Source organism: Sceloporus occidentalis, unplaced genomic scaffold (assembly GCF_023333645.1).
Source record: "Sceloporus occidentalis isolate IW3139 unplaced genomic scaffold, rSceOcc1.0.p SCAF_36, whole genome shotgun sequence".
NCBI lineage: Eukaryota > Metazoa > Chordata > Lepidosauria > Squamata > Phrynosomatidae > Sceloporus > Sceloporus occidentalis.
Genome location: NW_028317016.1, coordinates 9,666,297 through 9,692,940, shown reverse-complemented (window position 1 = coordinate 9,692,940; position 26,644 = coordinate 9,666,297). Strand labels below are relative to the sequence as shown.

General features: G+C 39.6%; 1 protein-coding gene across 2 annotated transcripts in view; it reads left to right on the top strand.

Annotated features, from left to right (window-relative positions):
- LOC149297927 (SH3 and PX domain-containing protein 2B-like) overlaps positions 1-24,601 on the top strand; it is a 69,098-nt gene extending 44,497 nt beyond the window's left edge. The window contains exons 5-14 of one of the 2 annotated variants that reach the window (XM_089488094.1): positions 4,394-4,485; positions 13,540-13,565; positions 19,288-19,422; positions 19,563-19,667; positions 20,097-20,180; positions 20,596-20,713; positions 21,084-21,310; positions 21,497-21,546; positions 21,711-21,836; positions 23,072-24,601. In XM_089488094.1, the coding sequence (XP_089344220.1) occupies positions 4,394-4,485; positions 13,540-13,565; positions 19,288-19,422; positions 19,563-19,667; positions 20,097-20,180; positions 20,596-20,713; positions 21,084-21,310; positions 21,497-21,546; positions 21,711-21,836; positions 23,072-24,601 (2,493 nt within the window). The remainder of the gene's footprint in view (positions 1-4,393; positions 4,486-13,539; positions 13,566-19,287; positions 19,423-19,562; positions 19,668-20,096; positions 20,181-20,595; positions 20,714-21,083; positions 21,311-21,496; positions 21,547-21,710; positions 21,837-23,071) is intronic. The other variant, XM_089488095.1, reaches the window with a different exon arrangement.
- Positions 24,602-26,644: the final 2,043 nt, after the last annotated feature.

Here is a 26,644-nt window from a genome sequence, read left to right as displayed (position 1 = left end):
TTTCTCAACAAGCAATGCATTGAATTAGTATGGAAATGCTCCACCCAGGGTGTTAATGCTCTTTCTGTAAGCACCTTGTGTGGGGCCAAGGGAGACTCCCCCCCCCCCCCCCATTGCAGACACAATCAACTGCCATGTGAGAAAGGTTGAGAACATGAGAGCTCAGGGTTTGCTAGGTTCCAAAAAGATCTGGGGTAAAACACAACAGAAATCATGAGACGTGCCTGGTTTTATGTAGCACGTCAACATTTTTACCTACGTTTTCTGCAAATCCTTGCTGTATACGGTATATCTATGTAATAATAGCTAGCTAAAATAAAAGTACCCAGGGGTTCGTGTCTCTGCAACGTCTTGTGCTGCTGCAAGGTGGGAAGTAACACCAGACACTTTAACACCCACACATGCTAGTACCATACACTTTCACATATCACTTGCAGTCTCCCCTAGGCTCCACTAACAATAGACTCACCCCTGGTACTCTAACACCATACATTGACACACACACGCTCATGACAACACCCACAGACATACACGGTAACACAATACACACATTCTACCATATGCAAAGAATGGGCATAGTAGTAGTCCAAAATCTTCTAATCAGAGAGGTCCAGGGTGTGTATGTCCCCTACCCTCCACCCAGGCCAGTGAGGCAAAGTAAGGTAGCCACATATGTCAGGCTACAGTATTGAGCATCAGTGACATGATTAGGAAAATAACATTAAAATATATCTATCCCAGACCTTTGATCAGATTAATACTCAGATTCCTCCCCAGACTATACTGAAAGGGGAACAAAGTACCAGTCCCATCTAAAGCCTTACTTAGTTTGATGTATTACTATGCTATTCTCAGGTAGGAGGTGTGTACCTACATTTTTCACACATGTTCCTCAGACCTTTCTGGACATGTGATATTGTTGAGCAATCAGGAAATCTCATCTTAAACAATAGTGAAAGATAAAGTGAACATTGTAACCTCGTATAGTCTGTTTTAGAAGCATTGTCCCAAGGAAAAAGGCAGGCATTAACCAGGCAGACAAATTAGAACTCCCAGCCCTGTTTACATATAGTCTGTTCATAGATATGGGTTGAGGTTCTCTGACTTCTGATGAAAAACTATATATTCACATTCTGTTCTGTAAATATACTTTATTCAATGTTGCATGCAGTAAATCCCTCTTTTTACAAGAGAAACACAGATGTTATTCCATTTACCACCAACACTTTCTCTATCCTACTCATCTCATGTCTGTCATCTGAAGCCTATTTTGCTGTGAACACTTCCTACTCGACTTCCTCCAAACCCACCCCAGAGAATTGTAATAGTTACTTGAGAATAGAGGAAAGTATTTATATCTGTGACTGGCGAATTGTCCCTTCCAATGCCGAGGAAGCTGGTAATCCACTGCACCTCATAACCAAAAGTTAAGAGAAACGTGCCTCCTCCTGAAAGTGTCATTTCAAGGTGCTCACTGGAACTTCTGGATATTGATGTAATATCACGAGATGGCTAACCAGGGCCTTTCCTGGTCTTTGTCAGAAAATATTATGCATTTGTACAATACACACTTACCTTTGACTCAGTTTGAACCCATGGACACTTGGAACGTTCAAGACGCAGTGTAAGGTACACAAAGGCTGCAATTAACACCAAATGGGTAGCAGCATCTTGACCAAAGGGTGATGGTGGAATATTTGCTTACAGTGTTGGTAACCCTGTCTCGGCATAGTGTAGAACATGTCTAGAATGAGAGGACCCTGCGCATTGATAAAATCTTCACATTAAGTGCTCCCCTTACTAGTGAGTTGGTAAATGGAAATAAAAAATAAATCAGCTGTAAGCTTTAATGCTTGGTCAGTAGGTCTGTCGAGGAAAGATAAACCAGCTTGCTGCGGTGTGAAAAGTCTTTGGATCAAGGAGGGTATTGTTGTACAGGGCTGGTGTGACATTTCAGCAGCTGTGAGCAACTACCTTTTTAAAATGTTTCACATCATAACCCGCAGCAACAGAACGGGTCAAGATTATTCATTCCTGCTGCGGTTTTCACTGAAATTCAGTTCAGACCCATAGTATGCATTCTTTGATCTAGTAGCTTAGTAACACAGGAACCAAGAAGTTTGGTTTGTTTTAACAATACCGTCCCTAAATAGGTTGTCTCTGGCAACCATTAAAGTAGATGCTGTGTGAAGATTCCTTCCTAAATTGAGGAAACAGGACATTTCTTTATAGAGATCCTAGTCAGTGGTGGTGTTGGCAGGACAGAAAACTCTTCATTCAGTAAATATATATTACTTTTCTCAATCACATTTTGTTTAGTGAAAGCCTTTGTAGTTTCAATATTGACAGCAGTGAGAATAATATGAAACAAGGCCACAGGCACCAAATAAGAACCTTACCGGTGGCTTCGGGATTATATTTTAAGAGAGAGTGAAATAAAATGAAATAGGAAGTGTTATGCCATCTCGTTATTAGTTGTTACTAGTATCTGGGAAATATTTAACTATGATGTTTAGAGGTTGGTAGAATCCAGTGGATTAGTAAACAGAATGCAGATCTGCACTAACAGCAGTGGAAACCTAAACACTCTCAAAGACAGTCCAATAACGGGATTTTGTGGAATTTTGAAATGAAGGGAAAAGTAACTGTTAAGAATTTGCTATCCCTTCAACCTGCTATTGGGGAAAAACCATTCAAAAAATAAATGTGTGATGCTAAAACCATTCATTATGAAGGTCAGAGTAAACCCTTGGAGTTCTTTCATTTCGCATGATGGCCTTATGCAGGACCAATCTGACCCTTACCATGCATTCTTGCATGGGGGAAACTGTCCAGATTGGTCCTTCATGATAAATAATTTGAATGTGTCTAGTAGCAGATCTTCAGTAAATCGATATTTATGTAGCATGGATTCTTTGGAAAAAGAAAAATATTTTCTGACAATTGAGCCTATTGCAATTCTTGTTACTTTTAGCAGACTATATACTGTTCAAAATTGCATTTTATAAGCAAAGATTTTTTTCTATATTGAAATGTTTCCTGTTCATATTTCAGCCTTTTTGTCAATCACACAAATACATAGTATCAGTAAGAGGACATGTTTAAGGGCATCATCAAAGTATAAAATGTCTAATCTCACATGCCTGAGTAATATGCTGTACGATAAATCGTATTTTCAAACCTTGTTTTATTTCACGGGTTATTTGGCCATGAACTATGAGCCAATGGTGTCCTGATGACACGGGCTGTAAGATTAACTAATTAATTATGTTTATCGTGATTGGGTACAGATTACTGAAATTCCAATCATTGCTTCTCACGATCAATACCTGCTATTTGTACAAAGCGAAATGTAAAAGAACAGCGAGCAGCCGCTTACTGCTCAGGAGGCAAAAAAATAAAACCCTTGAAAATGTAGCCGTATTAAATTTAGGTTGATGGAGTAAAGTGTGTTCATTAAATATGTATTAAACCTTCTGAAATCAAAGGTAGTCAGAGGCTAGAAGGTACCGTGAGATGGTGGTTTACAGTAAAAAGTCTGTTTTTTATCCTGAGTCAACTCGGTCCTTAATGAATAAACCCACAGGGGTCCCTGCTTTTCTAAGACGTTGTAGCTGGTTTTAAATAAAATGCAGAAAACAAAAATCATAAGATTCTAATTTGGATTTGAGTATTCTGTCTGCAACACATTAAACGCTTCCTAATACTCCTGTTACACTTTTCGTAGGGACATACAAAGGACCTCTTTGTAAGCGGGGTTATTTTTATTTTTTTTTACAACTTCATGAGATAAAGTATCTCACATCCAGCAAATTAACACCGGCCAGTTAGAATTGTTAATTAGTCCAACTGGGAAAGCAGCAAGGTCGGATATATATATATATATATATACACCTATACATTTCCTTTCCAGCCAGTGTTTGCTAAAGGGATCGAATGGAAAGCCACATGTGCATTCCTGTAATAGAAAAAGTAAAAAAAACTCTGCTTTCATTTCATTTTTATTCCAGTTCCTTGGAAGTTGCTTATCGGTGCTGGGGGGTCTGCAAGTCCATGCAATTGTGTTGTATTACTGCGATTTAGAGCAATATCTGCTAAACTTTACTGAATGCCAATAGAACACACGGATTGCCTTATGAGTTTTCCAGGTTGTAGATGTATGAAGCCAAAATTGTAAGTCTCTTGGACACTCAACGAGCGTAAAAACTTTACCGGATTTAGACAATTAAAAAGACATCCCTGATTTCCGTTTTAAATATTTCACCTTGTTCACTCTGATCTTGCAGGGAATATCCCAGTGCTGCAGGGATCCTTATGCTGTTAGACGGTAGTTTATCTCTCAATACGTGGTCGTATTCTTATTAATCGTGTCTTTTCTCTTTTTTATGTCTAGGCTCTCATCCGCCTGCCTCCGTACATCTCACAGTGTGATGATGTTCTGCAGTTTTTTGAGGCCAGATTTGAAGACTTTAACCCGCCAAAGGAGTAAGTAGGCCTGCATAAAAGTAAAACACAAATGGGATAAGACTTGGGAAATCATCACTTGAAAAATATTTGGGGTTTACGCCAGACTCCAGTAAACGGATGCAATATCAGGTAGCAGCTGCCAAGGCAAACAAATAAGTAGCATCCATTAAAAAAAAAAAAAGCAGCGAATGCAATTACACATCTGCATTTAGAATATGCAATTCATTTTTGTGTACAAGTTCACGAGGGTGATATGATTGGATTAGAAAAACATTATTAAGAGTGAAAGGATTCCAGTAATGAAACTGGATTTATTTACTTTGGAATACATGTGATTGTATTACAATGTGTTCATATGAGACCCCTGCAGGGTGAAATATGCACCCGATGGCAGTTGACGGGAGGTTCCGCTTACTGCAGTTAGTGAAGCCATGGTTCCATTTTAAGCAAGGATGTTCTTCACAGTCAGAGCCGTGAAGTTCTGGAATTCACTACATGGTGATGATGACCATGAGCACTGCAGAGGCTTTTTGGCAAGGAGTGGTACACATAGTAATTTAAAATGCATTGATTCATTATTCTTCCTATTGAATCTTAAAGGATTTTTTCCTCCCTTATGAGCAAAATGTGCTTAAAAAGGTTTTTTTTGCCACCATATGGATCAGTGCAATACAACAGATTTGAACTTGATGGCCCGTTACACAAACCCCACTGATACCCCATTGCCGCAATGCAACAAAGTTCTTCAGTTCAACAGTTATTCCTCCTAGAGTGGGTCCGCACAGAAGGCGCAGTGACCTTGCCATGGAGCCATACCATAGAGATACTTACAAGCCCACTTTTATACAAAACTGTGGAAGATGCTCTTAATGTATTTTGCCAGGTCTTGAGGTAGGGACGGACTGTGTAAATACTGAGACGTATAAACAACTATGCATTTATAATTTGAACTCTAGTAAAACATTGATTCTGGTGGAGGCCTGTGGATTTCGGTCAGAAAAAGGCTTGTTTCACTTGAAGCTTAGATTTTTATCTTCTGCCTTAGGCACTCATTTATTGGCGCCAGCATCCTATCCCTGCCCCATACTTGTAATGTAACTAAATGCATAAATCCACAGTGCAGCTGTGAAAACATTATAGTGTAATATTTGTGTGTGTTATTTTGGTGCTAGAAAATGCAGAATTGCATGTTTCAGTGATGTGGTATTAAACACACCAGAAGAGAGGAAATTCATTTTAACTATTAGATTATTTATTTATTTTAACTAATTGATGTGGTTGCTGGTAATCAAGTGACAATTATAAAGCACACGAGATGATAAACGGCCTCGCTGCATGTTCTATCTAGTCCTGGTTTCTGTCCAAGTTACAAACTTGATCTAACTGGATTATCAGTGATGTATTTAAAGGGGAATTTGATATCTGCCTGACCACGGATATCTAGGTTTCCTCCCCAGAAAATATCTCCCCCCCCTTCTGTGGCCTTTTATGGTGGGACACAGTAGATGGGGCTACCTTCATTCCCTTATACAGGAGATGAGTGTGAATTACTGTTGATTTAATAGCTGACTATATATCATATTATTACTATATATTACCGTATTTGCTCGATTATAAGACGACCCTGATTATGAGACGACCCCCCAAAATCTGAATATTAATTTATGAAAAAAAGAAAAAGCCTGAATATAAGACGACCCTATAGGAAAAAAGTTTTACCAGTAAATGTTAATTCATGTAAACTATGTGAACAATTGTTTGTTAATAAAACCTACGATTGAGAAAAATATTTTGTTTTTATTTCCTTTTTTTTCAACCTGCCCCCCCAGTTATGCACATCTGCCCCCAGGCTTGCCACTCTGCCCCAGAAATGCCTTATACCCCATATATGCCACTGTGCCCCATGATATGCCTTTTAACCCTCTAAATGCCACTGTGCCCCATGATATGCCTTTTGACCCCCTATGTGCCACTCTGCCTCCAGAAATGCCTTATACCCCTATATGCCACTCTGCCCCATAATATGCCTTTTAACCCCCTAAATGCCAGAGTGGCATATAGGGGTATAAGGCATTTCTGGAGGCAGAGTGGCGTATAGAGGGTTAAAAGGCATTTCTGGCGGCAGAGTGGCATTAATGGGGGTTAAAAGGCATTTCAGAGAGCACTCTGCCTCCAGAAATGCCTTATGCCCCCCATTTAACACTCCCTCCCTCTCCCTCCTCCAAACTTACCGGAGCTTCTGAGTCCCCCGGTGCTTAGTCCGGGCAGCGTGTAGAACTCTATGCGAATCCAGAGCTCTACACACTGCCCGGACTAAGCACCGGGGACTCGGAAGCACCGGTAACTTGGGGGGGGGGCATACACAGCAGGATCCAGGTCCCCTGCATCGCTGCAGGGGATCTGGATCTTAGTCTCATAGTCAGACCTATTTGAGGTCTGATTATAAGACGACCCCGATTATAAAACGAGGGGTATTTTTCAGAGCATTTGCTCTGGAAAAAAACTCGTCTTATAATCGAGCAAATACGGTATGTATACATTGCTCAGCATTTTAATCCCCACCTCACAGGCCGTGGCAGACCTGGATTGTTTGGATTAGGTGTTGTTATGCCTTGACGTTTTCATATTACAAATACTTATTTACAGGAAAGAAGGTTGAATAGTTATATTTAGACACTGTGCGGAGGACGTTCCAATGTGGTGAAGACTCAAGTCTGCATCACTGGTACAATCCTGTGAGTCAAATGTCCCTAAAAATCTACTCCAAACTGCTTTTTAGTTTTAAAGATTCAACATACACCAAACGACAAATAGTTTCAAAAATAATCATTAGTATGTTTATCAGGAAATATTATTGTGTAGGGCTGTGCTATTTGAGGTTTTCCGGATTCATACCACTCTCCCATTTCTAGGTTTTAGATGTCCAAACACTACTCCAGAATAACTGTGTAAACATTTCAATATTCTTTGCCTACAGTAGGTATGGTCATCTCACCGATTAAACTATACGGTTAACTCATTATTTCAGAAGAAACTCGGTAGGGTTGGCTCTATATATATGACATTTGAAATCTGGGAGCTATTTCACAACCTGAATGACTTTATTAGATGGAAAAGAATGCATTTATACATAAAAGTTTTTAAAAACAACCCTTCATAATAAGTCTAACAAGCACACTGGGAAAAGTCAATTTTACAATGAAGTGTGTTTAAAGTTAAATAGTATCTTAAATTCCCAATAAATAAGGTTTATTTTTTTTAATAAACTGGTCCCTGGTGTCCTGCTGCTGGTAGACCAGTGGAGGGCACTGCAAAACCCAGGCTAGGCTATCAGATGTGTTCTTTTTTTGGGGGGGGACCTTCACAAGGGTGTGCAGCTAACCAGCGGTGTAGGCAAGAGTAGCTCTATGTGGGGTGGGACAAGCTGGCAGGGTTGAATACGAGAGAGTAGGCTTGGCTGAACAGCATTCCCCAGCCTGGAGAAAGAGGAAAGTGACCCAGAGACCCAAGGAAGCAGTGTCTTACCTCAAAGAATCTGTGTCAAACCATTAGAGTTTTAAGGCATGGTGACGACTTTCAAGGAATCTCCCTGCATTTCACAAACATTCTTTCTCTAAGTTTGGGTCTCAAAGCAGAACCTTGCAATCTGACCTTATCCTTCTTGACGCTCAGTGACCAGTGTTTGTTAAGACAAAGTCAGCTTGGCTTGGATGCTGGTTTTGTCATATGATTAAGGGTATAAGCAAGTAAGCAGCTGCTCCGATGGTAGCTTGTTTTGGCGAGCTCATCCCCACGTGGTAGAGAACAGATCTGTTTTCCTACAACCACTAAATTAAGGCTACAGTGTATCATTCAGTGTTTGTCCTTGTTTGCATAATAACACAGATGGTCACTATTTGACAAAATGACTTCCTGTGTAGTCACATAAACAACACCAGTCCTCAGATATACTGGCACAGACTACACAGTTCGGAAGGGTTATTTCCCAATCACTGGAGTCATACATCCTGGCTTCCACCCAAGTAGACAGCATTCACTGTTTTAGATCTATTTTGGACCACATTAAGTTGTTGTTTCCACTGATGTGTTTTGTACTCATATGGGGTTATCACAAGACTGGGTGTTATAAACAGTGAATTTTGCAACAGTTCAGAATTCACCACGATATGGGAAAGCATAATCTGTGATTATTCTTTTTAATAAGTGCATATTCTAAAAGTGCACTGCTGAACTTAAGAGGATCTGTCGTGTATCCCAAACCCTATATCATACCCCTCCACATTTCAAGTGTCCAAAACAGAGTCCATAAAAGCTACCCGGGACAGTGGGATCTTGCAGTTCTTTGTACTAAATAAACCTATGTAATTGCGTTTACAAATTTAAAAAAGTATCATATACACTGTATATTAGAGACTTACCTTATGTGTATCGTGGGAGCATCTGTCCTCAATTTGTCAGGATCTACATGATTATGCTTCCCCATTTGATCCTCTCCCCTACTGTTAATTTTGTGATTGTTGTTGATTGGTACAGACTGCCTTTGTAAGGGAGGATGAAAATCCTAGGACAGGAGTCCTAGGATAATTCTAGTTGTGTCACACACAGCCACAGAGCTCACCATCCATTGAGGGACTTTTGGACCTCTGCAGTTCTGTTGGCCACAATTTGAATTCCAATTACAATGTGCAAAATTATTTGCATCGCAATACACATCTTTTTTCTTTTCTACATGGCTCATTATTATGATCTATTGAATTATATAGTGACATCGTATTAACTATCTCCAGGACGTTACAAGTAGTGCATCACATAACAAATGCTGTGGAAGAACCTGCTCTTAAGAGCTCATAGAAGGATTGTACTATGTTTGTAAAGGTTTCAGGCATGCTAGCACACACTGGGCACCACAATCCGAGGCTGGTGACCTTGACGAATGTCTTACCTTTGGGTAGTACTGCTTAAATGCATTATCATGTCCTGCAAAGCAGTAAAAGCATGCCATGTCTATCATCCTGTCTTTGTTTCATTATCCTGAGTGCACTTAGGTAATGAACTCAGCTATTATAATGCTGCCTGGAATATTGATTCTATCAGTCAGAGTTTCTCTGTGTATCTCCGTTGAACAGGAGCTGACCTTCCACCTTTCATTGTTGCCTGAGAAATTGCTTACACAGCAATCGGTATTCATGAGAAGCGTAGGCATGTCTTATACCCTCCTCCCATACTGTGATGTTGCCCTGGCTGATCTCCCAGCTCATATCCATGATTTAGTTTGGTTTGTTTTTACTTCTCTGGTAGTCATAATATAAAGAATACTTGCCATAACCCTACCATAACATGAATTCTTGGCACATGTTGAATATTTCACATCGTGCAGCAAATGGAATCAGGAATGCTGACCAAACCCGAATGTGACATGTTATGTCTGATGATAAAGCAAGTCTTTTTTGGCATTTGCCAATGGGGCATGGGCCTTATTTAGTCCTTTAATATTTACGTCAAGGGACAAAGTCGCGTTATTGCTGCAGAAAAATGTTTTTGGTGTTTTCTTTTAACGTATGTTTGTAACTACGCCTGGTAACTTTATGGTTGCTAACGAGACACACCTCTAAATATTTTTAGTAACCCCTGAAAGTTTCCAAGTCACTTGGGCAATCTGGGCTGTTCCTTAATGACTACTAAAAGTCTGGGTTTGTGTATTTTGAAGTACATTTTTTTCACTCCTACGTATGCCACACTTCACTTGGAAAGCAGAACCAATCCACCCATCTAGTTTGCCCGTTTTGTACACTCTACTCCATTTTACTTTGACTACTTTTGTGGCAGCAGACTCCTTGCCTGCATTTCAACCCCTCTTTGCCTTTTATACTTATGGAAAGTGAAAACTGGAATCTGATTTATCTTTTATCAACATAAGTGGATCACTTACACCATGAGGGTTGGCCCATTTTATTACTGCAGTGGTCTTTTCTTTAAAAGCCAATTCACGTTTCACTGCGCATGACCCTGAGTGCTCTAAGGTCCCTGTCATCATTCATCGACAGCCTGAATGAGCATATATCTTCAGCAAGTGGAATATTTTCATTCATAAAACAACCTTGAGTTTCTCCTTTGGCAAAGTGCCGCTTAAAACTATTTGCATCTGTCTTCCTTCCAGGAGTATGAGGGACTCAGAAGGAGCCCTTAACATGTTGCGTGCCAAAGCAAATCGGATCCATTAACGTGGTGTACACGCCTTGGACGTTGTTCAGGAACTTGAGCAAAATATAGGCTTCAATGTCTAAATGTAATGTGGCTGTGTGTATTTTCATATTAAATACATAAAAAACAGTAAACTGCTAGAAACCCCTGTATCCCTTTGATGGTGTCGCACAGAAGGCTTGGATAATGCACTTGTGGCTAGCAGTAGACTTTTTTTGTTTTGTTACATTTTTTTTTTCCAGTAAATGTTATTAAATGGATACAGTTGAAAGAAATATGGACATGATATGTCAACAACTGAAATAATTAGTGTATGCATCATAACAAGGCTTATTTACCCCAAAAGTTTAGTGATGTGACAGTAATGAAGATCAAAAGAACAGCTAAGCCTGACCATATCTTAGCACTACATGTTATAAAAGACAAAGATGTTGCCCAGGCTTCCATCCATCCCTCCATCACAAAACTGCATCCAGCATCAAGAGTGTAGAAGCATTGGAGGAGACACAGGAATTATAGCTCTTCTTATATCTGTCCACATTTTTTACAATTGAAAATTGGTTTCCAAGTGCTTCCTAGATTGGTCCCTTGATAAAAGGTTAGACAACCCGTGGTTTAGATGAGAGTGTGACATCTGCTTCTACTTTTAGTGGTGTCCAAAAGTCTTTCTTATAACCCCTTGGAAAGACTTAAATGATATGGAATTTTTGTCAAAGAGCCCAACGTGGCATCTGGTTACAACATTCCCCCTGCGCTGTGTATCATCTTCCGCACAATAAATTATTCTTGAAAATTAAAATGGAGCTCCTGTCAGTGTAACTTCTTAAGCTAGGAACGCTTTGGTAATGACTATACTTTCCAAGACTTGCAGCTCATAGACATTTTAGGAGGTCAATATTTCCCAATTTGATGTTGGGCCACCTTGTCGGTGCTTTTCTGATTAGTATGCCAGAGGTTTTGATAAATGCTTTGGTTCAGGTGAGCCAGTTTTAGTATATTTATCTTAACTTTAAGTAGGTAATAGGTTCTAGTAACTAAAGCATGGATTCTTTGAGGTATATTATATAATTGCCAATAAAAGCTGTCTCTGCAAACTGCAAAAAACATTCTGAAAGAAAAAAGTTGGAAGATAGGGTGGTATTAAAGGTGCGGTTCCACTTAGTCAAAACATTATGTTGACTAATAATCCTTAGCAGATCAGTCATTGTATGCTTTCTCCTAAAGAACTAATCATATTAACCCCTTAATGACAAAGCCCGTACATGTACGGGCTCAACATGCATTAAAAACACACAATGAAGTGTTTATAGTTTTCATGGCAACAACTTATCACTGCATGCTTTGGTGTCACATGACAATTATGCATTGACAGGAAAACTTACAAATCAGTCCCCAAAAATAATAATTATTTTTGGGACTTTTGTAGTACTAGGAATGATGATATGCTTACTGTATTTAGTTAGAACAGGACATTTAACCACATGTGTCCCAAATAACTTTGCAGCGGTTTAGCATTAAACTCATAAGTTTTACCAAGTCTTGGTTAATTTAGTCGATTATGCAATAAGCCTTTTTTTTTTTTTTTTTTTTAATTTTTTTTTTTTACAGTTTCTGTGCCAGAGTAGAAAATAACACATGGTTAATGGGCTAAAATGAAGCATCAGTGTACGTTCACCATGTTTTGTTTATGATAAACTGCTTGCTCATGAACAAATTCCTTATTAGAAACATGTAGCCAAATACAAAAGCTGGATCAGTCTTGCACATGGTTGTGATTCAGATGTTGTAGAAAAGTAACAAAAATTCAATAAAAGTTGCAGAAGAGCACACAAGAAAAGAAGGATACCCTACAACCTATATGCCGTAACCTATATGAGGCTGTCTCTCCACAATCCAACCTGAACAACAACTCAAATGATAAAGAAAGGTCAGCACACCAAGGTTGCATTCAAAATCTATTATAAAGAATAAGTGTATCAGAGATACTACACAAGCACAGCAATTGGCACACATGTGCAAGGGTTAACAGGCCGCTTGCCTTTGCCATCCCATACTCGCGTAATCTCACGCTCCCACCTGTAGGTAGACCTGGCCACACGCTAGGCGAGCATCCAAAAGTAACGTGCGACATCCGTCGTTAGGAGGCCGCTGGCCTAAAGGTGCTAGGACTACCTTGTGATTGCCAGTGTGGCCCTTAAGTTTAATAAAGGCAGACCCTGTGTGACCTTTACCTGACGTTTCAGAGAAAAAAAACACCTTTGTCAAGTAAAAAAAAATTGTAACTAGTGGTGTTAATGTCCTAAGTATATAACATAGAATTCATTCTGCTCGGTGGCCTCCCTGAACTGCATTCTGCATGTCTGTGAGGGATTATGCATGTGCCTGAAATATAGTTAAAATAAACCGTTAAAAATTAACAAAAGCATATCAATACACAAAATTAATTGGAATAGTATACAAACATGATTAGCTATAAATAAAAATAACATAACATAGTGTAAATCACATCAATAATACACTCCGTACCACAACAGTCCCATGCTCATGGTTCCCAAGTCATCAAAAATGAAGAAGGAATCCCATACTGAGTTAATGTACAGAAAACCCAGTCCAGATTGACATCAACTGGCATAAGAACTCCAGTGAAGGCATCTATCTTGTCCATGTTATGAAGCAGAGTAAAACATACTGATTAAAATATCATAAACCGGCAGAGTGGACAAAACAACCAGAAACCAAAAATAATTTTACAAAATAAATACTGATGTTATAACTTGTTAGTTTACTGATTATGTGGCTGTGGCGTTAGGCATGTGTTGTAGTTTTTCTGCCATCTATGGTGCTAAATATTTGTTTTTCCTACTCTTTTAGGGAACCTATTGGAAAGAAAAGAATGGGTAAGTGTGCCTCCTTACTGGAGTATTTTATATGGTGATGTATGTAACTTGCAAAATGTCCAATTCGAAATGTGAATGTTGACCACTAATAATTTCTCTGCAATAAAAATTTAGCAAAAAATATTAGCAACTATTCATATCGATGCAATTAGGTAACATCCTAATTTTTTATCTATTGTTTCATATTTTCATATATCTGCTCCATATTTTTTCACTGCTCTGCCTAAGAGAGGGCATTTTAGTATTATTTTATTACTTTTTTGGTTTGTGTTCCAGGTTATTCTGTAGCACTATTATAATTAAGGCAACATGATTTGATCTTGTCATTAAGGCTTCCCAGCAGACTCTCAAATGTCTTGCATTTTAATTAGAGCCCAGGTGGATTTTTCTTAAGGACTGTTTGAAAGATTTAACTGCTTACACTGGTGGAAAGTGGTCCCATCTGCCACTTGCCCCACCTCAGTAACTCGCATACGCACTGGAATATATATGTGTGCACACACTCACACTTACACACTGATGCTAACACACACTCCCTCTCCCACACACTTACACATTCATGCTCACACGCACACATCCATGCTCACACACATACATATACTCTAATTCTAGCATACGTACTGTATATTCATACATACTCTCTTACTTCGCCTGCAGCTTCTTTTCTGGCACTTGCACACACTGTGTGAGCAGCCAGTCTTTTACCCCTCGGTCATGTGACATCACGTTACACGATCTCCCCTAACCAAAACTCTTCAAAAAGAGCTGTTGTGATGCGGACCGGGTCATTCCAGGTCAGGCAAGCCCTTTATGAATGGCCCCTGGGCCTGCCCACCCCTGACAGTATGTCTTTTTCAATAGAAACCTTAGTACTACTGCATTTACAGACAGCCAAAAACATGTTGCAGCAAATGGTACATTGTGTTAAATGTAATGAAGACTAATTTTGTTTGATTTATTTGTGGACTTCTAATTTCTTTTTAATGTTTTTTACTTGATTGATACGTTGTGGAATTAGGTTAAGAAATCAAATGTTGTATTGACTTTACTTAAATAATTTTCTTTGGCTAAATCATCCAAATGAAAATCAATGCAACTTTAAGTGGGTTGTGTTTAGACTGATATTTGTGGTGTGTTTCAGTTACCAAACACCTTTATGTTATTTATTTTTTAGCTTAAATTGGTTGAGATTCACACAGCATTCTTTTCCCTTTTTTGTTAGGCTTATTGACGAAAGCATCACCTTTCCTTAGAACAGGTAGTCTTTCTAATGACTTAGACCCCCCCCCCCAATTTCTGTCTAAACCACATCTCTTTACATTATGTTTGGTGTCTTTTTTTTTTTTTTTTTAATACCCCCCCCCCTGCTGGTGATAGAGCATGTGTGTGGTGATCAGACTAGCCTCACGTTACTTTTGTGTGTCACTGTCATGTGTGGTGGGTGCACCTCAGCTGTCTGGGGGTAGTAGGGATTTTGTTAGCAATGAACTACAACATCTACATCTACATGTTTCAGTGGCAAGTGTCAATAAAGAGGAAAACATGTACTTCTGAAAAAAAATGACTATGGTGCCCATGTCTACCTTTTTGATGATCTTGCCCTGTAACAATGTTCATATTCCTCCCCTCATTTTCTTTTATAAATGGAACAGTAATACAGTAGGGGGATTTAAACAAGTACATGGCTATACTGAAGACCAAGGACTTATCAAGGTCTCAGTTTGTACATGGGTAGACTAGATGGGCAGAACAGTTATTATGTTCCATCAAATTCCATGCTTCTGTGTTGAATTCCAGTGAGAATGCACATCACCATCAATCATAGGAGGGATGATTCCTAAAATATAGGCACCCAGTGTTCTCTTTTGGTTTGGTCCATTTCAGCTGAGGTGTGAATAGTACATAAATTCACTAATCTTTGAACAGTTTTAGAATGTTTTCATTGAGTTTATACTTGCCTGGATAATTGGGAAGGATGCAGAGGATCTTGAATGTATAAATTCTGTGGCTACCAGTGTTTAGGGGATTTTACTTGTTTTTATTCACATTTTTTGTGGGGGGGGGGCGTAGCCACAGTTCTAATTAAAATCTAAATCTTTTTTTAAAGATGTTTCTGTCACAGAGCTGGTTAGTCCGACTACCTCCGCTGACTTGTGCTCCCTTAGCCTGGGACAACACACTTTCCCCGGTTCTCTAGTCACTAGCCGAGACTCAGTGTAGGGTAAAACCAAATGAAGACTGATTTATTTCTCATACACAGGGCTGGATATATCCAGCAAAACACGCATTAACATAAAAGAAGATATTGGGACACAAACTGCCCCCTTAATCTGCCTCCCAGAGACAACAGGGGCAGTAATGGGATTAACAATTCAATAGGGGGGGGGGGCTGATTTATACAACATAATAATGCACCATGGGGTGGAGGGGTCTGATATTAAATTAAAACAATGGCGGTCACTCCCTGCTTGCAGATCCTGCCTGTCTGCCGGAGATAATCCCCTCAGACAGTGATGAGATGATACTGCTGGGGGTAGCCACAGAAGTCTTTACAAACCCAGGGCCCATAGTGTCACAGACTGGGTCCATACAGACGACTGTAAGGACCCAGCGCGCCCAAAGATTGTGTTCAGGAGTTAAGTGCAGGAGCGGAGTCTCAGGACAGGGCCTGGTGCAGGGCGACTGCACGCTCCCAGGTGGGCATCTAGGGATGAGCAGCCACATACCAGCACCCTGACATAGCAGCTGATGATGTCCAGAACAAGGCAGAACCAAACTTGACTGGATGTGGAAATCCAAACTAAACTTGGACATATCCTGCAGGCACCCTGGAGCAGGCATGAGACATAGCACTAGACTCATGACAGGGTGCTGCAGGCTGGGAGTACGGAAGCTAAGTAGAGTATGAACAGAAACATAGCAAGCAAGGACAGAGCAAGGAGCAAGGAGGACAGAGCAAGGAACGTAACCAGACAAGACATACATGATACAGGGCACAACAAAGGACGGGGAACAAGGCAAGGAACACAGGGGAAGGAGTGAGGAGCCAGAATCCTTGGACGCTTCTCCTTTAAGCAAGGATAGGACTACTTAACTGGTACAAGAGGAGAGGAGAGAGGAACCGAAATCCTCAGATGATACAGGGAAGAAGGGCAAAGGTACATAAGAGACAGACAAACATGGATACAGGAACTAGCCTAGGACTATGTGATAACAATTGGAGATTCCATCACATCTTATGGCCATAGTATGCTTAGCCCACCACTACGCCAAAGTACTCCAATGACGGTGGGTCCTAACGCTAAGCCCTGCATACGAAAGTACTGATAAACTAAACATTGAATCCAAACACAGAACCGAGAAGGACATGCCTTTAGACTGCAGACTGAGACAAACAGAACAAACGGGTGGGACACACCTTATAAAGGAAATAGAGCTGAAGCTAAGAGCAGACTGGAATCAAGGAATCAGAGGTTCAGGACAGCATACGGAAATCCAGGAGTGGACCACAGCAAAACATGGGAACTGAGGCAAGGCAGGGAAAAACAGAGATATGCAGCTCCGCAGCCTGGATGGACCCTGACACATAGTCAATAGGAGGAGGCTGGCAGTCAGGCCTCTCCAGTGATCTCAGTGATGGAGGGTCCCGTTAGTCTCATATGGACATTCCATACCGGTTACATGGAACACTTGTTTCATGTGATTTTTAAGAAAGATTAGAAAATTGCTTTAGATAGTTTATTGAGTATAGTCATATGGGGTTCTTGATGCATCTTAGAATTCTTCACAATAATCAATAGTGTATAATACTCAAACCATGACTGAAGGTGCTGAAAGATGTTCCCCCTTTGTAGATCTGTGGATATTGCAATCAGAAAATGCAAATCCTTGTATAGCCTTCAGTGATTTGAGGTTAAAGTTTTTATTTTATTTAGGAAGATTTAGGAAGCACCGTTTTATGATTACTCATTCATCTCACTCCATCGTGAGATTTAATGTTTTAAACGTTTAATTTAATTAAATCCACCTTGCTCACTAATAAGTAAAACACTAGCAGGTAAAATGTAGGTCACTATACTGTAGTATCCCAAATACACCATGACATATTAGGGGAAAACTCCACGGTTCCTAGGAGTAGTAATGCTGGTAGGTCCAAAACACATTAGAGCAAGATCAATAAAGGGCATAGCGTTCATCAAGGTGGATGCACAGTGTTTTTTCTCAGAATGGCGAGCGGTTGCTATGTATACTATCTATCATGATATCAACACAGTTGATATTAAGTTACGTTACTGTAAACTTCACTTTTACACCCTCGCAAACCTTGAAAGTGTGGTTTCCATAGGAATCACGATCTTACCAGTTGGGGAAAACGGATCAGTAAGTGAATGGGTATGAGCAGCACAAGTCCTTGGCTAGCACACCTACTCAGAGACTGCTCTGTGACATCCCTTGCCAATTCTGCAACAAAGCTCCCTGTTACCAGAACCCATTGTGCCCTAAACATGTGAAAAGCTGAGTAATCTGAGTACAGGAACAATATTTAGTGTGCAACAAAACCACAAATGCAATATTTTTCGGTTAAGAAATGTATTGGTTCCACAAAAGGCAAAAAACAATCACATCCAGTAATACAAAAAACCCAAAAGTCAAGGAATCTTTTACAATAGTGACCATAATAAATAACCACCAACACAAATAAAAGTCAAGAAAGGAAAGAAAGAAAAGCGGAGAAACAAACTTTTGTTACCAACCCTTCAGCACTGTATGGGAACCTTGTAAAAAATCTAAATCATTAAACCATCAAAACCCTGAAACAAACCATTCATGTATATTTATAAGGTCACGGGATAATTGTACAGTAATTAGGGGCTCAAGCATATGGGAACCCTAAACAAACAACTTGCTGAGGACCCATATTTACCAAAAGTAATAAAAAAGAATAACTATGTCTGAACGTGTTTTGCATAAATATACATTACACGGTTTATCTGAAGCCTGTGTAGGACGTGTAAAGGCCTCTCCTCACACTCTATGGTGCCCCTTAGATCAATGGGGACCCTGACAGTAATTATAAGTATTAGTTATAAGTTAGTATTTGGAGGTTTGCTAATATGCTGTGCAGGATTTTCATGTGAAAATGAATTTGTTTGGCACTTTATTAATACATTAAACAAAATATACATAAGTAAAAGAATAACATACTGAACACTTTGGGCACACATTGTTGAACTCCTCCAGTAGGGTACTGCGGTCCATGTCCGTCGTGTGTAATGCGATACTGCCCTCTAGCTGTGCTTCAACACAATCACAGAATGGCTTTGTTTAGCAAAATTTACTGACCCAATCAACAGCTGCTTGAGAAAATGATTCTGCCATCTACATTAAAGTCTAACTATAGCTGTGGTGACCAAGCCATGATTTCCAGCAATATGGAAGAATAGTTAATTTATCGCAAGTACTTTATCTCAAGGATAGTTTATCCTAGCCCTCCAGAGTGACCAAAGCCAAATTGAAATAAATCTTTATTTGGAAAACATTTTAATAAAGGTAGTTGTGAAGGTGAAATTAAGATAAAACATTTGCATCTAGATTTTTGTCCCAATTAATCTCCATGGTAGTAAAACTAATCTTCATCTTTCATAGCTTTGGCCTGGCAGCATATGTATTTATCTTACTATCCATACTATTCACAATTAAGTTTTGATGCACTTTTGGACAGGTGGAGACTCTGCATCATCAGATGCCTTAGTCCTCGATCAGTATGTGGTTGCGGCCGCCTATGAGAAGCAGGAGTGTTCGGAGATCAGTCTTCGAGTAGGCCAAGTCGTGGATATCATTGAGAAAAATGAGTCTGGTAAGAACAAGTTAAAAGTTCAACTATATCTAACAGTGACATGTCTGAATATATATGGAGAGTTAATACTTGGGCGATATTGAAGATTTCTTTCACACCCTTTGAAGTAAAAAAACAATTAAAAAAGTTCTTATTTCTAGGCTGGTGGTTTGTGAGTACTGCTGATGAGCAAGGTTGGGTACCTGCTACCTGTTTAGAAGCTCAAGATGGGGTACAAGATGACTTTACAATTCAGCCTGAAGAAGGTAAGATTCCATAAGCTTTTTATTACAGATTGAAGTGCCATACTTTCAAGATGCATGTTTCTGACAACAAATATATGTCAACTGTTTGTCACTGTTAATTACTTTAAATAAATTAAGGACTAAAAACAAACTTTCCACATTCATAGCTTTATGTGTTATGTCTATGTGTCTGAACGTATTGTACTACACTTCATGTAACATTCACTATAACTCTGCATCAATGTGTATTTCTCCACTCGTCAACAGTTAGATTGCTGCTAAAAGAAATTGTCGCTTTAGGCACCATTTGAAAAAAAACCTGGTGTCCTTAAAAAAACAAAAAAAAAACCTTTCATGAAAGGTTTTTTTTTTTTTGTTTTTTTTTTTGGAGAATCATACCGGCTCCTCACTTCTTGTTTTGTCACTTCCTACTTTCCAACATGCTCCCAGCCCCTTGGAGATACTGGTCCTTGCCTAGGCATGTCGGCCGCCGACGGACACTTGGGGACTTATACACCAGTGGATGGGGTCCAGGTGCAGAGAGGCCTGTTTAATAGTCCCTGTTTTACTATCTGCCTGGCATAGATTGCATGTCCTGCAACTATTTGTGTTCGCATGTTTTGCATGGGATTTTTCTTTCTAGAAATCAAACAAAACAACTGTTTCTGTGCTTGCCTAAGGCATGTGTTTCAATATGTATCAATGAGAAAAAAATTATATATAAAATGAATATATTAAATGTATAACCTACAGCTATTTTTCTATTCTTGGTTTACCAATTAGATTGTTATAGTTCTATATGAAGACGTACAGATCACATGTAGTTTACTGGAGCTATGATGTATTGGTTGAAACGGCCACGACTGCTTCCAACACATATACGTGACCCATTTAAATCTTTATCCTAAAGATGCAAATGTTTTTTCTTTTTTGTTTTCTCTGCTAACAGAGGAGAAGTATAGTGTAATCTACCCCTATACTGCAAGGGATCAAGATGAAATCACTCTGGACAGAGGAGCCGTGGTGGAGGTCATTCAGAAGAATTTAGAGGGCTGGTGGAAAATAAGGTATGAAGTACATCTGTTTCCAAGTGTGTTCAGAAGATAGACTGGTCAGTGGCACCCGTGGGAAGAGGACGGTAAATCTCATTAACAATGCCTTTAGCTTAGATGTGTGAAAGAAGAAAAAATGCTTCTTGTCTCTTTTCCAAGCGCATTCATTGTGTTCCACAAATTTTTAGTGTAACAAGAAACTTGCTTAAGTTATTATTATTTATTGTTTTATATAGCACCATCATATTCCGTAGCACTGTACAATGGGTAGACAGGACATAACAAGCAGTATATAACATAACAATTTGACGTACTGAACAAAAGGCGAGAAGGGCCTTGCTAAAACGAGCTTACAATCATTAGAGATGAATTTTTGCTTTCACAGATACAAAGGTGCCGAGGGCTGGGCTCCTGCATCCTATTTAAAAAAGATCAGTGGAGAACTGTTGGCTCAAAAGATTGCTGCAGGTTCAAGTGCCAACTCCAGTGCCCTGGACCTAGATGGCTTCTCCAGGCAGCAAGGCTATGCTGGGCGTGAAAGGGAGATCTCTGGTCCTACAAGAGATGGCAGATTTGATGCACGGCCTTCCCCTTTTGCTGACATTAAACAAAGTAAGGTTCCTGTATATTAATGAGTTTCATTTAATTTCATTTATTCACAGTAGTCCTTACCATTTGTTTTGAAAAACACATTTACTAGCATCATTTCCGGTACACAGCTTAGTCTGACACCGAAGGATTGTGTACTAATCTGTGTGGAGCTTTGTTGTACATTTATTGTTTGTTTATAATTCCCAGAATCTCCTACAATGAGACAGAGACCTCCACCTCGCCGAGATCTTACTATAGTACGTATTATGTGGTGAGCCTGATCCATTACTCCCTTGCTTTGTAGACGCTGACATGCTTCCTTCCTTTGTTATGGAGCATGGTGTGTTCTTCTTGTTTTATCTTCATTAACATTAACCTTTTTATTTTACTGATTTATGCCTTATTCTTTCTCACATTTCAGCCCCGAGGTGTGAATCTCCCAAAACCACCCACTCCCCCACATGTTGAAGAAGAATACTATACTATTGCAGATTTCCAGACAATCATCCCTGATGGTATCAGCTTCCAAGCTGGACTTAAAGTTGAGGTGAGAAGTCTTTCTGTGAGCCCTGTTGTCGATCTGTTGTAGAAATGAATGCCTTGCTTTGCAGGTGTCTGTGTTGAACTCAACACGGTGTATATAATGTATATAATAGAGCTGCAACGAACTATTATTTTCAATTAATCATATAAAAAAACAATGTAAAATTTTCATTTATTTAAAATTACTGGATGTTTAAAACAAACAGCAGAATAAAAAAACTTTGAGAAAAATGCATTTCTTGGTTTTATTTCCCAACCTGCCCCCCCCAGTTATACACAGCTGAGTCCAGGCTTGCCACACTGCCTCCCAGATATGCCTTATATCCTCTATATGCCTTATACCCCCTATATGCCATAGTGCTCTCTGATATGCCTTATACCCCAGATATTCCTATGCACCCCCAAATATGCCACTCTGCACCCCCAAATATGCTTTCTACCCCCTATATGCCACTGTGCCCCTGATATGCCACTCTGCCTCCCCCCCCCAGATTTACCCCCCATGCTCCATACTCCTTGGTGTCTAGTAGAGGCAGCCGGCGAAAGCCTGCGTGATGCGCATAGATAAACCTCTGCTGCTGGCCGGCACTTTTATAAATGAGCACCGGAAGGTCATGTGACGCAGGTGCTCCATCATAGAAGCCCCAGTGGAAGTGTCGGCAGTAGCGGAGGTTGTCTGCACGCATCGCACAGATGCCCACCGGCTGCCAGAGAGGAGGATCCGGGGCCCCTGCAGTGCTGCGGGGGTTCTGGATCTTAGTGTTATTATTCAACCTCTATTTAAGGTCGGATTATAAGATGAAGGGTATTTTTCAGAGCATTTGCTCTGGAAAAAACCCTCATCTTATATTCGATAAAACTGATTCAACTAATCGATAATGAAATTTGTTGGCAGTGATTTTCATTATCGATTATTATCTATTTTATCGATTAGTTGTTGCAGCCCTAGTATATAAACACATTCCTCTTCCCTGGTTACTATTTCTAATACTAAAATTTAACTACTGATAATAAAAACTGTCCCTGATGGGTATGCTTTTAAGCATATCAAAGGTAGAGTACTTATAAGTACAGTTAGTCCTGCATGTCTATTCTCAGCAAATATTGTCATTACCGTTTATTTTTAGAAGATATCAATGTATTGGATACATGTCCCATTTCAAACTAGGTGTTCTCTGTCCCCTCTATACCATAAACTACTTATGAAAAATGTATATTTACTTTGTTTTTCTATACTAGGTGATTGAGAAGAACCATAGCGGATGGTGGTATATTCAGATTGATGATAAAGAGGGCTGGGCCCCTGCCACCTTTATTGACAAATATAAAAAAACAAGCAATGCTTCAAGGCCAAACTTTTTGGCTCCTTTACCTAGTGAAATAGCCCAGTTATGCTTGGGAGATGCAGGTGACAACAGCTCTTTTGAAGAAGCCTCTGGTCCCTGTAGGCCTCTGCCAGAACCACCTCAAAATGGAATGGATTCTGGGGCCAAGTGGTCCAAGGACTGGAAGAGCAAAGATCAAGGGGGTAAAAGTACTATAACAGATGGACGAGAACAAAGTGTGAATAATGTGTATGATGAAGCAGCTTATGCTGATGAGGAGGAGAAGCCAAGTCTACCACCAAGAAGAGAATCCATGCTGAAAACAGAAGATACTTCTGAGAGGCCAAGTATTCCACAGCTAAGGGCTCCTCCCCCAAAACCACCTGGTGCCATGATGCCTCCTAGTCTTCAGAAACCAATTCCACCTAAGGAGTCTAAGAAACCTGAACTTAGAAATGATAAAAGCAAAATGTTCCAGCTGAAAAATGAAATGGGCCTTGAATGTGGTCATAAAGTGTCTCCTAAAGAGCTCAAGAAACCTATGCTCAAGCCTGTCGCCAACAAACCAAGAACTGAGCTTCCTGCAGAAAAGCCAGAACTGACAGCTCCAAACCCTTTCCTGAAGGCCAAGCCGCAAGTGAGGCCCAAACCAATGACTGCTGCAAAGACTGAACCACCAGCTGAAGATAAAGTTGACATTTCTAATCTAAGAAGCAGACTTAAGCCAGCTGCAAAGTCTGTAGATAAATCAACTGAGCAGGATTCAGTTGCAGGTAGTGGGATCAGCGACAGTGCACTGTACACTGCACCTAATACAGGGGCTGCTGGCAGACCCCAGGACAGACCAGACATCAAGCCTCCACTGAAACAAGAAAATGATTATTTTAGGGAGCCTCCTTCCAAAGCACTGCCAGTACCTGTAAGGACTGCAGGTACTGAATCAAAGCATGTTACAGCGCCTGCAAGAGAGCCCCTACAGAGGCCTGTTGTCCCTCCAAGAAGGCCCCCTCCTCCTAAAAAAGTCTCTGCATCAGGTGACCAGTGCGAGGGGAAACAACCTTCTGATTTTGAAGCTGCACCAATGGCCAACAGGCCAATACTGGTCCCACCAAAAGCTAAACCGTTCCTTCCTTCATCAAGCATTGAGGACACCAAAGTAAAAAATAGCTTTGTTCCAAAGACCCAAGCACCGAGACTGATTGGCAAAGCAGAACATAAAGAGAGATCTGCTCCTTACATGCCCCCATCTGATATTCTCAAAGAAACCCATTACATTGCCGTAGCTGATTATGATGGTGATGAGGATGCCAACAGCTTCAAGGAAGGGACAGTGTTTGAGGTGCAAGAAAAGAGTTCAAGTGGATGGTGGTTCTGTAAGGTCCTCAGCGGTGGTCCAATTTGGGAGGGCTGGATACCTTCCAATTATCTAGCAAAAAAGCCATAATGGCTCCTTTTTTAGTTTACAAAAATCAATAGTCTCCTATTTTCTTGTGTATTTAAATGGCAGTTTTATTTATAGTTTTACATAAAGTCTGCTTTTATACATTCCATTTTTTTACTTTTATTTTAGCAGTTTGTTTTTTTTTCTTTCATTTTTAGAATAACAAGAGAAGGATTTGTAAGTGGACAGGACCTGCACTACAACGCAATTAGGTTGCACTTCCTAATGCATAGAATTTGAGGTTATATCAAATAGTCTTACATTTCATAGAAATAGAGTTTTTTTCAGAAAATTGCAATTTTATTTCTTTAGAAATGTTTACGCGAAAATCCTTTTTTTTTAAATGCGAGCTGGTTCTCTAGAACTTCAAGAGAGTCTGTGGCCTGAGATCCATCTCAGTCCAAATGTGGAGACGCTGGTCATCATTCAGACTTTTGTTGTACCTTTGATAAATGTTGCTTTTGCAATATTTGAGTGATTGTGTACATATGTTTTTGTTCTCATGGGGTTTAAATATAATTTTGACTAAAAATGAAAGATGTATTCCAATGTTAAGGAACTGTCAGACAAAGTGAAAGTATAATGTTGCTGTTTTACAACAAAAATTACACTTGATTACATTTTCTAAGGAACTATGTAACTTTTTCCATTAGGCAACTGCGTTCTAGCCCTGATCGGGTACGACTTACCGAACCGATGACTGATGGCTCTGTAAGGTTATCGTCCCAGCAGTAATTCCCATGTAAATGCTGCTTCAGACTTGTCCATACACTGAAGCCGAAGTCGAGGGAAACAAATCTAAAGCATTTGCCTCTTTAGTACCACTTAGCCCATGAAATGTTATCTTAAATTCCTAAAGCAACCTTAGACTCGGATATTTATTGAGTTAACCGACAATAATGTAACTAGCACAATTTTTATTTGGGTGAGTAAAAAACTGCATTACCACAAACCATTACTATGGTTAGCAATGGGCAGGTCCTACTAAGATGTTTATATATTCTTTAATATTGAGAAACCAGGTAAAGTGCATAGAAAATGCATATAAATAAACCTCCTCTCCAGATAAAAAAGGTCAAGTTGCTGAGGCCAAGCCATATGAGGTGGGTTAAACAGCCAAATAACAATTGAACTAGATTTTAGGCATGCTCTCAGGAGGAGGTGAGATGACCTAGTATTAGTCAAACTCCATTAACTCTCAGATTGCAACAATTTAGTATACTTAAATAACTTAGCAGCTAACTATATGTTATTTTTTTTATTTTTTTTGTTACTTGAAGGCATTTTATTTTTGGAAACCTTACCAATAACTTGTTGCGTATTGCAAGATCTGTAGTCCAACCACAAACCAGGCTGTTGTATTGATGCTACATCTACATGTAAGTTCAAAAAAGCGAACAGACATGGTTGTGTTACCTGGTCAATATGCACTTGACAGTTGCTTCTGATGTGCTATATAATGTGATGTTTTTGGTTATAAATGCTATATAGTGGGAAGAATATATTAAAAAGAAAGTATTCCTCACCAAAGTATTTAATGCATGTATCAATGGAGCAGTGCTCTGCAAATGCAGGTATCTCTATTTTTTGTGCTGTAGGGGGCCAGTCATATCCACATTTCAATTCCTTCTCTTGTTGTTCGAGTAATTTGGACAGATGTTTAATTTAAACATCAACAAAGCAAAACACACGCACATTACACCTTTTCCAGTGTACTCTATGGTATTCTGCAGTATTATATAGTCTATTGTGTCGCTTATCACAAAGGCCATGTGCCCTGCTGTTGCATGCTACCAGTTGCTTTCTCCGTGTCCCAAATACTGTAAAAACATATAATAAAAAAGTAGACTTCTTTTAATGATAAAGATAGCCTGCGAATGGCAATACCACCTCCATATTCACCTATTCCACATGTCTGCTCTCGGTGAGGAATTATGAAAGCAGGCCAGGGCGATGTGGTTCTACCTGTAATTCCAGATAAATAATAGTGATGAAATTGGCCTACAAGCCATATTAGTCTTCCTGATAGTAATTATTGATGAAGGT